The sequence below is a fragment of the Heteronotia binoei genome, chromosome 20 (assembly GCF_032191835.1).
Source record: "Heteronotia binoei isolate CCM8104 ecotype False Entrance Well chromosome 20, APGP_CSIRO_Hbin_v1, whole genome shotgun sequence".
In the NCBI taxonomy this organism is placed as follows: domain Eukaryota; kingdom Metazoa; phylum Chordata; class Lepidosauria; order Squamata; family Gekkonidae; genus Heteronotia; species Heteronotia binoei.
The window spans coordinates 35,010,129-35,025,510 of record NC_083242.1 but is presented as its reverse complement, the minus strand read 5'-3'; the positions used below and the strand labels follow the sequence as shown (position 1 = coordinate 35,025,510).

Genomic DNA, 15,382 nt, shown 5'->3' with positions numbered 1-15,382 from the left:
AGCGGTGGGTAGAGGGGGAGCAGCGAGAGTAGCAGGGCAGCAAGAGCGGTGGGGAGAGGGGGAGCAGCGAGAGCAGCAGGGCAGCAAGAGCGGTGGGGAGGGGGGGAGCAGCGAGAGCAGCAGGGCAGCAAAAGCAGTGAGGAGAGGGGGAGCAGCGAGAGCAGCAGGGCAGCAAAAGCAGTGGGGAGAGCAGCGAGAGCAGCAGGGCAGCAAGAGCAGTGGGGAGAGGGGAAGCAGCGAGAGCAGCAGGGCAGCAAAAGCGGTGGGGAGAGGGGGAGCAGCGAGAGCAGCAGGGCAGCAAGAGCGGTGGGGAGGGGGGGCAGCAAGAGCGGCAGGGCAGCAAGAGCGGCGGGGAGAGGGGGCAGCGAGAGCGGCAGGGCAGCAAGAGCAGTGGGGAGAGGGGGGCAGCGAGAGCGGCAGGGCAGCAAGAGCGATGGGGAGAGGGGGCAGCGAGAGCGGCAGGGCAGCAAGAGCGGTGGGGAGAGGGGAGCAGCGAGAGTAGCAGGGCAGCAAGAGCGTTGGGGAGAGGGGGAGCAGCGAGAGCAGCAGGGCAGCAAGAGTAGTGTGGACAGCATGAGCAGGGTGGTGAGAGCAGTGAGGAGAGCGGGGCAGCGAGAGCACTGGGGGCGGCCAGAGCAGCAGCGAAGGCGAGAATAAAAGGAGGGGCCATACAGGTGGAAGGGGACTTTGGGTGGAGCGTCCCCCCCCCCCCCACAGCTACTGGCCTAATTGCAACAACAGGAGATCTCTAGATGCCCCTTTGAGGTTGCCAATTCTTAAGATCAGCCAGTTGCTTTTCAGATGAGGGGCTAACTTCCTCGACGCACTGCTAAAACATTAAATGCAATATTGCAAAGTTTGAGTCCCATGGCACTTTGACGACCCATAAAATTTAATTCTGGGTGTAAGCTTTCATGTGCACGGACACGCCTTCAGCTAGCCACCTGAATCTAAATGCACCATTACGTATTATGCGCTGCTGAGTCAATCTCAACCACAACGTGCACATACTTTCTCACAGCAGCAAACCCAAGTTGCCTACCAAAGAAGACGACAACGACGACATTGGATTTATATCCCGCCCTCCACTCAAGAGTCTCAGAGCAGCTCACAATCTCCTTTTGCTTCCTCCCCCACAACAGACACCCTGTGAGGTGGGTGGGGCTGAGAGGGCTCTCACAGCAGCTGCCCTTTCAAGGACAACCTCTGCCAGAGCTATGGCTGACCCAAGGCCATTCCAGCAGGTGCAAGTGGAGGAGTGGGGAATCAAACCTGGTTCTCCCAGATAAGAGTCCGCACACTTAGCCACTACACCAAACTGGCTACCAAAGTGGTTTCCGTGCCAGAAAAGAAAATTCACCTCTAAAATGGCTAAACTGAGGCCATTGTACGTTGGCCACACCATGAGAAGACGAGATTCACCAGAAAAGACAATAATGCTAGAAAAAGCGGAAAGCAGCAGGGAATGAGGAAGAGTCCAACATGAGACGGAGTGATGAGATGATGAAGAAGAAGAAGAAGAAGAAGAAGAAGAAGAAGAAGGAAGAAGAGATGATGATGATGATACTGGATGTATACCCTGCCCTCCACTCTGAATCTCAGAGTCTCTGAGCAGGTTACAATCTCCTGTATCTTCCTCCCCCATAACAGACACCCTGTGAGGTGGGTGGGGCTGAGAGAGCTCTCCCAGACGCTGCCCTTTCAAGGACAACTCCTACGAGAGTTTTGGCTGACCCGAGGCCATTCCAGCAGTTGCAAGTGTAGGAGTGAGGAATCAAACCCGGTTCTCCCAGATAAGGAAGCCCTGGCCCTTGGTTTGCAAGATTTGCTCGAGGCTGTTAATGAAAGGATTCATTAATTGATAGGCTCGCCGTACCTCTGAAGCAACTAGGTGGGTAAAAGGTAAGGGCATTCCCCTATGCAAGCACCAGTCGTTTCCGACTCTGGGGTGACGTCGCATCATGACATTTTCACAGCATAGTTTTTATAGGGTGGCTTGCCACTGCCTTCCTCAGTCCTCTACGCTTTCCCCCCAGCAAGCTGGGTGCTCATTTTACCGATCTTGGAAGGATGGAAGGCTGAGTCAACCTCGAGCCGGCGACCTGAACCCAGCTTCTGCCAGGCTCAAACTCAAGTCGTGAGCAGAGAGTTTGGACTGCAGTACTGCCGCTTTACCGCTCTGCGCCACGGGGTTACTATGAAGCAACTAGACAGCACTGCAGACTGCCGCACGTCAGGCAAAGGAGCGCGGTTGGGAGCCGTGTCCTGACAATAAGAGTTGTCAAAGAAAGACAGAAGACGCTCCCCTCCAACATAACGGGCAGTGGCGCAGAATTCAGGCCACGGAAGACCTGTACATATACACCTACATGGCATGATTTAGAAGAATTTCCAGAATTCAGGGCTTCTCTGGTCTGCAGTTTTTCACCCCTTGACCAGCCGATGAAGAAGACATTATGCAATGTCCGTTCCCATATGCAAACCGGCTTCATTTGCATGATGGATGCAGAGTAGGCATTCGTGCATTATTGATTTGCCACTGGACCTTAGCAGCCTAATAATTCTCGATACATTCGGGCGACTTTTTGTTATGTGGCAATCTTGTTTATTTAGCTAAAACATCCAGCACTCCACCCTTCTGCCAATATTGGCACCAAAAAGGCCTACGCCCTGAGGACTTTTCAGTTGAATGTGAGAAGCATGTTCTCTCCATGGGAACTGAATTCCAAAGAGGAGGAGGAGGAGAAGGAGGAGAAGAAGAAGATGTAGAAGAAGGAGGAGGAAGAGGAAGAGGAGGAGAAGGAGGAGGAGGAGACGACAACATTGGATTTATATTCCGCCCTCTACTCTGAATCCCAGAGTCTCAGAGTGGCTCACAACCTCCTTTATCTTCCTCAAACTCGGATGGAGGAAGGGTCCATCTCGGATCAGGACCAACATGCATGAGAAGGAGGAGCTTCAGTCTTCCCACCCACCTACGTACCATTTCAGGGTGGGGAATTACCTGCCCCCCCAAGCAATTGAAGAGACAAAGAAATAACAGCTACCGCATAGCAGCACTCTGGGAATTTCCCCAGACCATAGAAACTAGGAGAGACAGCCTAGAGCATCACCTGGAAACAACATCACTTCCTCCCGAACTCCACCCTTCCCAAGCACTGCCACCCAAATCGCCCGGCATTTACTGAAGCAGTGTAACTTGAGAGCCCTCTGTTTGGCGCATTGGGATCTGCATACGTCCCTGATGGGGTACATAGGAGTTTCTCCAGCAAGGTAAACAGAGTCCCCAGTTGGGTTCCCAACATTCCTGAAGATTGTGGAGGTGGTGTCTGGTGGAATTTGGGGAGGATGTGATATCACTTCTGGGCAACACTCTAGGAACTTCCCCTCATCTCTATGGTAAAGACCATAGAGACCCGTAAACGATGTCAAGACCATAGAGACCCGTAAACGATGTCATCGCGCCAGTGACATCGTGCGCCTGTCTGTCTACGCACTTTCGAGGAAACTCTATGGTTTCCCTGGACGCTCTAGCATTTTGGGAGGGAAAAACTCTATGGTACCTATTGTACCGTAGATGTTTCCCTCCCAAATTGCTAGAGCGTCCAGGAAAACCATAGAGTTTTCCCGGAAACACCTAGAGCAGCCGGTGCAACTCCATAGCTCTCACAGAGTTGTCCTTGAAAGGGCAGCTATGGTAAAGACCATAGAGATGTGGGAAAATTCCTAGACCACCATTATGGAGGCCACAGACTGGGCTTGGGGGCAAGGAGTTCAGCACTGGGCCTCTGCAGTTTGGAAGGCTATTCTCTGGATTGTTTCTCAGGTGAAGGGAATGGTGCGGGAGGGAAGTGATAACCCTCCTTTCCCCCTGTACAACATGATCTGAACCAACGCAGGCCTCTGCACCCTCGGAACAGGGAACTCGCAAGTGAGAGTCAGAGTAGGGAATCCAGACACAACCCATGTAGTCAGTCCAGTTTGGTGTAGTGGTTAAGTGCGTGGACTCTTATCTGGGAGAACCGGGTTTGATTCCCCACTCCTCCACTTATAGCTGCTGGAATGGCCTTGGGTCAGCCATAGCTCTTGCAGGAGTTGTCTTTGAAAGGGCAGCAGCTGTGAGAACCCTCTCAGCCCCACCCACCTCACAGGATCAGCCATAGCTCTCACAGAGTTGTCCTTGAAAGGGCAGCTTCTGGGAGAGCTCTCTCAGCCCCACCCACCTCACAGGCAATACCCCTCTAATCTGTGGAGTCTTGTGAGCAAACCTTCTTTGTGAGCTCCTGGCATTAAAGCTGTGAGCTCCTGCATAAATTAGTTTGCTCAGAGGCCATTTTTCCTGAGCTAAGACAGAAATATGTGAGCTGGAGGCTAAAAATCTGTGAGCTGGCTCACACTAACTCAGCTTAGAGGGAACACTGCTCACAGGGTGTCTGTTGTGGGGGAGGAAGGTAAAGGAGATTATAAACCACTCTGAGATTCAGAGTATAGGGCAGGGCATAAATCCAATATCATCATCTTCTTCTTCCTCCTCCTTCTTCTCCTCCCTTCCCCCCAGGCAGCTCTCCAGGGATTACCAAGTTATAAAAAAGAGAACTGCCATCTTTAAAAAAAAATAAGGTCTGCTGGAGGACTGAGGAGAGGAGACGGGCCACAGCGCTCTCCCCAGCCCTCAGATGCCCCCGCCAGAGTTTCCTTAGAGGCAGCAGTGCAAAAGAGCATGGGGTATTTTCCACAGTAGCCACTGGGAAAAGGCCAACAGGATGGCTTTGAAGGGAGGTTGTGAAAGATTGCCACCCCCACCCCACGCCTCGGCAAAGGCAAAGGGGCCAGCGACGACCTGAGCAACAACCGACAAGCCAACAACGGGGCTGCTTTCAGCAAGCGACCTGGAGAGGCTATTTGTCTAGCTGGGTTTGTTCAGCTGAGTTAATCCCAGTGCCTACAGCCAGGGCCTCCCGCAAACATTTCACAGGCTGTCGCTACTGCAAGCAACGGTCCCTCTAAGCTGTAGAGTCCTGTGAAGAAAAATTCTACTTGGTGAGCTGCTGGCATTAAAGTTGTGAGCTCCTGAATCAATTAGCTTGCTCTAGGACCATTTTTCCTGAGCTAAAACAAAAAGATGTGAGGCAGAGGCTAAAAAACTGTGAGCCAGCTCACTAGGGTTGCCAAGCACCCCCCCCCCCCAGCCTCTGGCGGGGGACTCATTTCACGCGGTGCAATGACATCACCCGTAAACGATGTCATCGCGCCAGTGACATCGTGCGCCTGTCTGTCTATGCACTTTCGAGGAAACTCTATGGTTTCCCTGGACGCTCTAGCATTTTGGGAGGGGAAATCTCTATGGTACCTATTGTACCGTAGATGTTTTCCTCCCAAATTGCTAGAGCGTCCAGGAAAACCATAGAGTTTTCCCGGAAACACCTAGAGCAGCCGGTGCACAACATTGTTAGTGCAATGACATCACTCGAGGGTGACGTCACTGCGCCGGCAACTTCGAGGGAGGTTTCCCCCGCCAGTCCAGTGTGGGCTGGCAGGCTGGAAACCTCCCGGGTGGGGTCTTGATAGCCCTACCGCTCACACTAACTCAGCCTAGAGGGAACACTGGCTGCAAGGCCTCCCCCACCCCCGGGATCTCCAGCATTTCCTTGCAGGCGGCTGAGGGGACTATGGGAGCCCCAAGTGCCAAGGCAGTCTATCTGCAAGTGCCAGATGCTGGAGGACAGTCGGCATAGAAAAGGCATCCCCTTTGCGCCCACCCTTTAGGCCAGGGGTGTCGAACTCATTTGTTATGAGGGCCGGATCTGAGATAAATGAGACTTTGTCGAGCCAGACCAGGCCGTGTCGGGCCGGGCCTTGTGTGTACCTATTTAAGATGAGGTAGCAGAGATATAAACCTTTAAAAGGACACAGACAAGTTTAAAACATCCTTAAATTAAAATTATTGTTATTGAAACATTAGCACTTGTTGGTCTTAAAGGTGCTTTCTTTGTATCTCTCCCATGGGATCCAGGGAACTGGGCAAAGGAAGCTCTGGCTCTTTCCTTCCTTCCCCTGGAGGGGGAGGAGCCTCAGCCAATGGAGAAAATCAAGATTTTGCTCTGTAGCTCCCGTACGATTGAGCAAGCCTTGCAAAGCAAGCTGTGATGCAGAAGGAAGCAAGAGAGAGGGAGAAGGAAGCAGACAAGAGGCAGTTGCTCAGGAGCCTGATAGAAGCCCTCTGAGGGCCTGATTCGGCCCCCGGGCCATGTGTTTGACACCTCTGCTTTAGGCTCTCTGGGGCAATGTGTTGGAAAGTGAATGCTGGACTGGAAGGGTGGTTTTGCCCAATTAGCAAAGTTCTTGCTAATTAGATAATGGGGACTTAACCAAAAACCCCATTCATTAAAGTTAATATGAGTAAGAGAGATGTTTGATTGCTACTGCTTACTGTGGAGCAGAGGATTTTTAGGCTAGAGGCAGGGGTGGACGGGGAAGTCAAATGGCTCTGGAAAAAACCAGAGTGACCGTTGCAGAACAACAAGCCAGCACTGTAAGAATATAAGAGAAGCCATGTTGGATCAGGCCAATGGCCCCTCCAGTCCAACACTCTGTGTCACATAAGAACATAAGAGAAGCTCTGTTGGATCAGGCCAACGGCCCATCCAGTCCAACACTCTGTGTCACATAAGAACATAAGAGAAGCTCTGTTGGATCAGGCCAGTGGCTCATCCAGTCCAACACTCTGTGTCACATAAGAACATAAGAGAAGCCATGTTGGATCAGGCCAATGGCCCCTCCAGTCCAACACTCTGTGTCACATAAAAACATAAGAGAAGCCATGTTGGATCAGGCCAATGGCCCCTCCAGTCCAACACTCTGTGTCACAGAAGAACATAAGAGAAGCCATGTTGGATCAGGCCAATGGCCCATCCAGTCCAACACTCTGTGTCACAGAAGAACATAAGAGAAGCCATGTTGGATCAGGCCAGTGGCCCATCCAGTCCAACACTCTGTGTCACAGAAGAACATAAGAGAAGCCATGTTGGATCAGGCCAATGGCCCCTCCAGTCCAACACTCTGTGTCACAGAAGAACATAAGAGAAGCCATGTTGGATCAGGCCAGTGGCCCATCCAGTCCAACACTCTGTGTCACAGAAGAACATAAGAGAAGCCATGTTGGATCAGGCCAAGGGCCCATCCAGTCCAACACTCTGTGTCACATAAGAACATAAGAGAAGCCCTGTTGGATCAGGCCAATGGCCCATCCAGTCAAACACTCTGTGTCACACAGCAGCCAAATATATATATACACACACACTGTGGCTAATAGCCACTGATGGACCTCTGCTCCATATTTTTATCGAAACCCCTCTTGAAGGTGGCTATACTTGTGGCCGCCGCCACCTCCTGTGGCAGTGAATTCCACATGTTATCACCCTTTGGGTGAAGAAGGACTTCCTTTTATCCGTTTTAACCTGTCTGCTCAGCAATGTCATCGAATGCCCGCGAGTTCTGGGCACTGTAGGGCCATGCAACTCAGCGGCACCAACGGCTGGGGCCGGCTCAGCCATTGCTTTGTCCACCAAACCGGCAACAGGGTGGGAGAAAGGAACTGAGGGTCAGAAGGCAAATGTCACTGTCAGTAAAGGATGTGAGTCAAGGGAACTCTGGGACACGAGCAGAGATGCTGGGGCTCGGCTCCGCTTGCTGCTAACACTTTCCTATTCATTTATTCAGAATAATTTATGTGTCACCTTTCCCCATACGCAGTTGCCCAGGGAATTCCCTTCCCCCAGTCCTAGTCTCCTGCCCTTGAGAAACTGTACAGCAAGATTCTTTTTAAACAGTAGTGGGACTGTAGGAATTTCCTCTTGTCTCTACTGTTTTGACCAAAGAGATAAGGGTAAATTCCTAGTGTCACCCAGAAACAACAACACATCCTCCCCTAACTCCCCCTTCCCCAAGCACCACCCTCCAAAGCTCCCCACATTTGCCTAGGTTAGTAATCCTTCTGTTCATAGCCACTTTCAGACTCTCTCAAAAACTGTTTGTCTCCTGTTTGTCAATGCTTTGAGCCTAGGACCCAGGGGAAAGCATGAAATGGCTGGGCATTGTAAGCTTTTGTACATAAGCGGCTTCATGTGCTGGTCAGCCAATGGAGAAAAAAGAGGCTTTGCAATGTGACTTGACTGAGGAAGCCTGGCAAAGCAAGCTGAGATGCAGAAGGAAGCAAGAGTGGGAGAAGGAAGCAGTTGACGGTCAGTTGCTCGGGGGCCTGATAGGAGCCCTCCAGGGGCCTGATCTGGCCCTCGGGCCACACGTTTGACACACCTGCTCTAAGCGCTATGCCACGCTGCCTCCCAGTTCAATGCTAATGGAACTAGGGCAGCAAATGGAGCGGCCCCAAAGCAACCCTTATCGCGTTGCTTCAGAAGCCGTTTTGCTCCACATCATCTATCCGAATGGGATGACACACCACCTTAGAAGGCTGTTGTTAAAGAATTGCGGAACAAGTCGTGTGGCACGTGCTATGAAAATACAAAGGGGTTGTTGTTATTAATACTAAGAAGCGTTAATTAAAGGGCTGTGACGGAGAGAGCTCACACAAGTCACCGACTATGACGCGGCAAAGTGCAGAGATAATCGCCGAGCCACTCAGCTTAGCAGCGTCTGGGGTCACCCAGCAGCTATTTTATGGGCCTCGGTTTCCCAATCCGGTCCATGTAGGCCACATGGTGGCATCCCATAAAAAGGAAGCCGATGTAATGAATGGGTTCCCAAACAGAGCGCCTTTGATATACCTAGATAAAAGGAGGTGCGTTGGCAATATAATCAGGAGGCTTACAGCCCAGAGAAGAGGGAGACGCAAACACTTGGGACACACAATCCTTTCAAAGCAAAACACTTTCACGGCCAAGGGACTGTGACAAATCTTATTCCCTTTCCTTTGCAAACGTAAGGAGGGAAGCACCACAGGTTTGGGTTGCCAACTCCAGGTTGGGAAATCCCTGGAGATTGAGCAGTGGAGCAGCGGAGGGCAGAGTATATAACACCGTGCTGTCTACGTTTCGATGCAGCTGGGTTTTTTTCCCCAGGGAGACTTTTTCCCAGGCCCTTGATAATATCTCCCAAGCTCTTATTCATCGCTGGGGGGAAAGGATGACAGATCAACACCTCTTGGCATTGTTTGATGGTGGACTAAACTGGCAGGAACGTTGGCCCAGCCAATTCACCTCAGGTTTGGTAAACGTGGTTGCCAACTTGCCAGGTGGCGGCTGCAGATCTCCTGGGATTACCGCTGATCTCCAGGTAACACAGGACAGTTTCCCCTGGGGGGGAAATAGTCCATTTGGAAGGTGGACTCTTATGTCATTATACCCCAACAGTTTACAATCTCTACTGGATAAAGACAGTTGTCTTTCACAATACTAGGGGAGAGGGGTTTGAACCTTTCCTTGCACACAGGCCGCCCCCCCCCCACCCAATCCCAAGCAATTCCTCGCCTACAAGAATACAACTTCTAATTTGAGCGTGGGCACTGGTACCAGAGTTTGCAATAAACCCAGATGCCAACTTTGCTGCCAAGTGACACAGTCGCTGGACCTAACAACATCTCAGGCTTATTCGCACGCTCATTTTTCTAACATGGCATATGCTATTATATGTCAACAATGCCCACCTGTTCTCTACATACGGCGAACAGATCAAGCCCTATGGCAAAAGATAAAAGGACACAAATTTGACATCAAGAATCACAAGACTGAGAAACGTACTGAGATCAGTTTGTCCGTAACATTCAGTGGGTGATCTCAAAGTAGCTGTTTTATCGCAAAGGAGCTTCAGGAACAGACTAGAAAGGGAAATCGCTGAGCTGCACGATATTACAACGCTCAGAACAAAAACCTCCCCAGGACTTAGCAGGGATATTGGCTTTTTATCTCACTACGTAAGCTAGCCTCATTCAGTCCTTACCAATGTTTCCTCTGAGTGAGCGTGAACCAGCTCACAGACTTTTAGCCTCCAGCGCGCGCATTTTTGTCTTCGCTCAGGAAGGATGACCCCAGAGCACAATAATTTATGCAGTAGCTCACAATTTTAATACCAGTGTAGTTCACAAAGTAGAATTTTTGCTCACAAGACTCTGCAGCTTAGAAAGAACGCTGGTCCTTACATATGTATTCCCACCAAGAAGGGCTATACATCCTCTTGGATGACTAGCCTATTGTTCTGCAAGTTGGTATATTGCTGTTTTATTGTATCGTCTTGTTTTTAAGCTGAATTGTTGATTTTAAAATGTTGTTAGCCGCCCTGAGTCCATAAGGGGAGGGCTGGATACACATCTAATGAAATAAACAAACAAACAAATAAATAAGTTTAGTGTAGTGGATAAGTGCGTGGACTCTTATCTGGGAGTCGGTCTGATTCCCCACTCCTCCACTTGCAGCTGCTGGAATGGCCTTGGGGCAGCCAGAGCTCTCTTATCTGGGAGAACTAGGGTTGATTCCCCACTCCTCCACTTGCACCTGCTGGAATGGCCTTGGGTCAGCCAGAGCTCTCTTATCTGGGAGAACCGGGTTTGATTCCCCACTCCTCTACTTGCAGCTGCTAGAATGGCCTTGGGGCAGCCATAGCTCTCGCAGGAGTTGTCCTTGAAAGGGCAGATGCTGTGAGAATCCTCTCAGCCCCACCCACCTCACACGGTGTCTTTTGTGGGGGGAGAAGATATAGGAGATTGTGAGCCGCTCTGAATCTGATTCAGAGAGAAGGGCAGGCTAGAAATCTGCAGTCGTCGTCTTCTTCTTTTTAGAATAGTATATTGGAATAGTGACTGTAATATGACACAATGAATATTGGAATGTATTTCTCTGATCTGGCAAGAAAGGAGACGTACACCCAACCTCAAAGAAAGAAGATGCTGTTAATTACCTCCACGCTTGGGAGGAGATGAGAGGAGAGTGGAGGCTTAGCATTTCACAATTAAGGAGGACACTTTCACACAATCTGTCTTTCATTTTGTGATATTTAATGTGTTTTCTTTGTAACCGGGGCTTTTTTTGTAGCAAGAACTCCTTTACATATTAGGCCACACACCCCCAATGTAGCCAATTCTCCAAGAGCTCACAGTAGGCCCAAACAAATGGAGACCATGTAAACTTAAGATGATATTGGATTTATATCACGCCCTATACTCTGAATCTCAGAGCGGTCACAATCTCCTTTACCTTCCCCCCACCATAGACAACCTGTGAGGTGGGTAGGGCTGAGAGAGCTCTCCCAGAAGCTGCCCTTTCAAGGACAACTCCTGCGAGAGCGATGGCTGACCCAAGGCCATTCCAGCAGCTGCAAGTGAAGGAGTGGGGAATCAAACCCCATTCTCCCAGATAACAGTCTGCACACTTAACCACCACACCAAACTGGGTCTCTTATTATTCTTGCTTTAACACATGCAAAAACTAAGCAATATCGCAGTGTTGTGTGCTGATTTGCTGTTCACCTTCCACTTATATCAATGAACTGTTACCTTCCATTTCGACATATCTGAGGAAAAGCACTAGCAGACAAAAGCTCATTCTTTGGATAGAACCTCATTGGTCTTTGGTCATACTTTGATCTTTCTTTGCTACCTCAACAATGGGGCCGGAACAGACGACTGGAAGGTAGATTTCCCTGGTGTTAAAAGGAGTCCCGGTAACTACTTCAGTCTCTTCTTTAAAAAAAACCCTTAGACCAAGATGGTTGTCTAGAACACGGCCTCTAAGTGCTGGGGAAACTAGATCCTGGTGGGCAGCCTTGTGGGTCTGAAGCAGTAGAACAAAGCAGGAGTTAAGTTTCACCTTTAAGACCAACAAAGTTTTATTCAGAATGTAAGTGAATTCACGGCCCACTTTCTCTACATTTAGGACTGCCTGCCATTCCATCCTATTGTCTGACGAAGTGTGCTTCGAGCACACGAAAGTGTACACGAAAGAGAGGCAGTTTGGTGTAGTGGTTAAGTGTGCGGACTCTTATCTGGGAGAACCGGGTTTGATTCTCCCCTCCTCCACTTGCAGCTGCTGGAATGGCCTTGGGTCAGCCAGAGCTCTCTTATCCGGGACAACCGGGTTGGATTCCCCACTCCTCCACTTGCAGCTGCTGGAAGGTCCTTGGGTCAGCCAGAGCTCTCTTATCTGGGAGAACCAGGTTTGATTCCCCACTCCTCCACTTGCACGTGCTGGCATGGCCTTGGGTCAGCCAGAGCTCTCTTATCTGGGAGAACCGGGTTTGATTCCCCACTCCTCCACTTGCACCTGCTGGAATGGCCTTGGGTCAGCCAGAGCAATCTTATCTGGGAGAACCGGGTTTGATTCCCCACTCCTCCACTTGCACCTGCTGGAATGGGCTTGGGTCAGCCAGAGCTCTCTTATCTGGGAGAACCGGGTTTGATTCCCCACTCCTCCACTTGCACCTGCTGGAATGGCCTTGGGTCAGCCATAGCTCTCTTATTTGGGAGAACCGGGTTTGATTCTCCACTCCTCCACTTGCACCTGCTGGAATGGCCTTGGGTTAGCCATAGCTATCGCAAGAGTTGTCCTTGAAAGGGCAGCTGCTGTGAGAGCACTCTCAGCCCCACCCACCTCACAGGGTGTCTGTTGTGGGGGGAGAAGACATAGGCGATTGTAAGCCGCTCTGAGTCTCTGATTCAGGGAGAAGGGCGGGGTATAAATCTGCAATTCTTCTTCTTCTTCTACATTCTGAATAAAACTCTGTTGGTCTTAAAGGTGCGACTCGACTCCTGCTTTGTTCTGCCAGGGAAACCGATATTCCTGGAAGACTTCCTATCAGATTCTCAGCTCCCGTCTCCGTTGTCTCCGCAGGTCGTGGCCGTGGTCATGGACATGTTCACGGATGTGGACATCTTCAAGGACCTCCTCGACGCCGGCTTCAAGAGGAAAGTGGCCATCTACATCATCCTGGACGAGAACAACTTGAAATACTTCTTCCAAATGTGCGAAAGAGCCCAGATGCACGCTGGCCACCTGAAGGTAATGAAAGCATACATCTGGACGAGTCAGCCCCCCCCCCCCCCCCCTATGCCTTTGCGGCCAAAGGAAGACAAAGGCCTTGGGTTACCATAAAAACAGCTTTCTTATTTTGCGAGGGTTTTTTATTAGCAGATACGGCTAGGGTCCGGGTGGGGAAATTCCTGGAGCTTTGAGACAGGAGAGTCTGAGACAGGTGGGGTGTGGGGAGGGACCTTATATGGCCGAGGACCTGCCTACCTGAGGGACCGTCTTTCCCCATATGAACCCCAGAGAGCACTGAGGTCAGTCGGGAAAAATCTAATGACCATCCCTGGGCCGAAGGAGATTAAATATCAGAACACTAGAGCACGGGCATTTTCAGTTGCGGCCCCTACCCTATGGAACCGACTCCCCGAGGAGGTGCGGGCCCTGCGGAACCTTGATCAGTTCCGCAGGGCCTGCAAGACCGCCCTTTTTAAACTTGCACACCTGGACTGCTAAGAAGATCGGTAATTAAGGATCCGCCAATGCGGTTTGAAGACCTATACTGCCGAATAACTGTACTTATTGGATTGGTTTTCATGTTATTAAGCTTAATGTTTTAATGTTTTATATTGTTAAATCTAAAGGCTTTTATCTACTATTGTATGTTTTTATAAAATGTTGTTAGCCGCCCTGAGCCTGCCGAGGTGGGGAGGGCGGGATAAAAATAAAATGTATTATTATTATTATTATTATTATTATTACCTCACTGGGGTCCGATGTCACCCTCCAAAGCAGCAATTTCCTCCAGAAGAGTTGTAATTCTGGGAGATCTCCAGGTACCTCCTGGAGTACAGTTGCCAGAACTGGGTTGGCTGATTGACTGATAAACTGCCCTCCCCCAGAAGGCTCAAAGCGATGCACAACATCATAAATATATAAACAAAAACCTCCCCAGGACTTAACAGGGATACTGGTTTCTTATCTCACTACTACCCAAACAAGGGAGGCTGCGGGGGGGGGGGGGTGGCTGTGAGTCAAAGTCTAACCCCACATGCACTGGGAGGTGCATGAAGTTTAAAATGATCGTGACAGAGACAGAATTCTCAGTGTAATCTGGTAAGAGGATAGATATTGGATTTTTATATCCTGCCCTCCACTCCAAATCTCAGAGTAGCTCACAATCTCCTTTATCTTCTCCCCCTACAACAGACACCCTGTGAGGTGGGTGGGGCTGAGAGGGGTCTCACAGCAGTTGCCCTTTCAAGGACAACTCCTGCGAGAGCTCTGGCTGACCCAAGGCCATTCCAGCAGGTGCAAGTGTAGGAGTGGGGAATCAAACCTGGTTCTCCCAGATAAGAGAGCTCTGGCTGACCCAAGGCCATTCCAGCAGCTGCAAGTGGAGGAGTGGGGAATCAAACCCGGTTCTCTCAGATAAGAGAGCTATGGCTGACCCAAGGCCATTCCAGCAACTGCAAGGGGAGGAGTGGGGAATCGAACCCGGTTCTCCCATGTAAGAGAGCTATGGCTGACCCAAGGCCTTTCCAGCAGGTGCAAGTGGAGGAGTGGGGAATCAAACCCGGTTCTCCTAGATAAGAGTCCCCACACTTAACCACCATACCAAAAGGCCCCAGTAGAGACTGAAGTTCTGTGCAGAATGTCCCAGATTCATTCCACATTTCCAGTTAAAGCAAATATTGGGAAAGATGGTGGTGCTTCCTATCAAATTTACATCTTCCAGAAGACAGCGTCAGATGGGGATCCATGTTGGTCTGAAACAGCAGCACAAAGGAACCTTTCAGACCAACAGAGTTTTATTCAATGTATAAGCTTTAGTCCGCAATCACACTTCTTCGGATATAGCAAAGCAGAAATTCCTCAGCCATTACATATAGCAGACTGGTAATTTCCATTTCTGTCTCTGTCTTGACTCTAATTGGCCCTTCCTGGCAACTAACCCCACCCCACCCCTCCCTATATGTAATGGTAGTAGTATTTTAAGTCCTTCAAACTCCATAACCCATTGATTTCCACAGGAGGCTCGAGGGTTCAGACTGTGCTCCAGTCCTGCAGGGGCACATCATTCATTCTCCTCAGAAGCTCAGCTTTCATTGAAACAGCAAATCGCTGGCCCCGCTTGTTGACAAGTTAGGAACGCAAAGCCCGTGACTGAGGCCTCCCGGGAATTATGCAAAATTAGCAGTTTGCAGAGCTGCCAAACACAAGTTTGCTTTGGGGCAGAATTTAGCACTGCTTGAAGAGACATTTACATTTTTCCTTTTCTTTCCTGACGCAGACTAGATACATCCCTGGGGTATATTATCCCTCTTAATAGATTCAGGGGGGGAAGCACCCTCAAGTCATACCTGAGGGACAAAAGGGGAGGTTCGGTGGCTCAGTGGTAGAGCATCTGCTTG

The 15,382-nt window shown here is 50.2% G+C and overlaps 2 protein-coding genes across 4 annotated transcripts in view; one reads left to right on the top strand and one right to left on the bottom strand.

Annotated features, from left to right (window-relative positions):
* The window catches only part of SLC5A10 (solute carrier family 5 member 10), a 185,964-nt gene that overhangs the window by 74,926 nt on the left and 95,656 nt on the right, over positions 1-15,382 (bottom strand). The window lies entirely within an intron of this gene.
* The window catches only part of FAM83G (family with sequence similarity 83 member G), a 76,589-nt gene that overhangs the window by 18,950 nt on the left and 42,257 nt on the right, over positions 1-15,382 (top strand). For all 3 annotated transcript variants that reach the window (XM_060260684.1, XM_060260685.1, XM_060260683.1), the window contains exon 2: positions 12,837-13,004. In XM_060260684.1, coding sequence (XP_060116667.1) covers positions 12,837-13,004 — 168 coding nt within the window. The remainder of the gene's footprint in view (positions 1-12,836; positions 13,005-15,382) is intronic.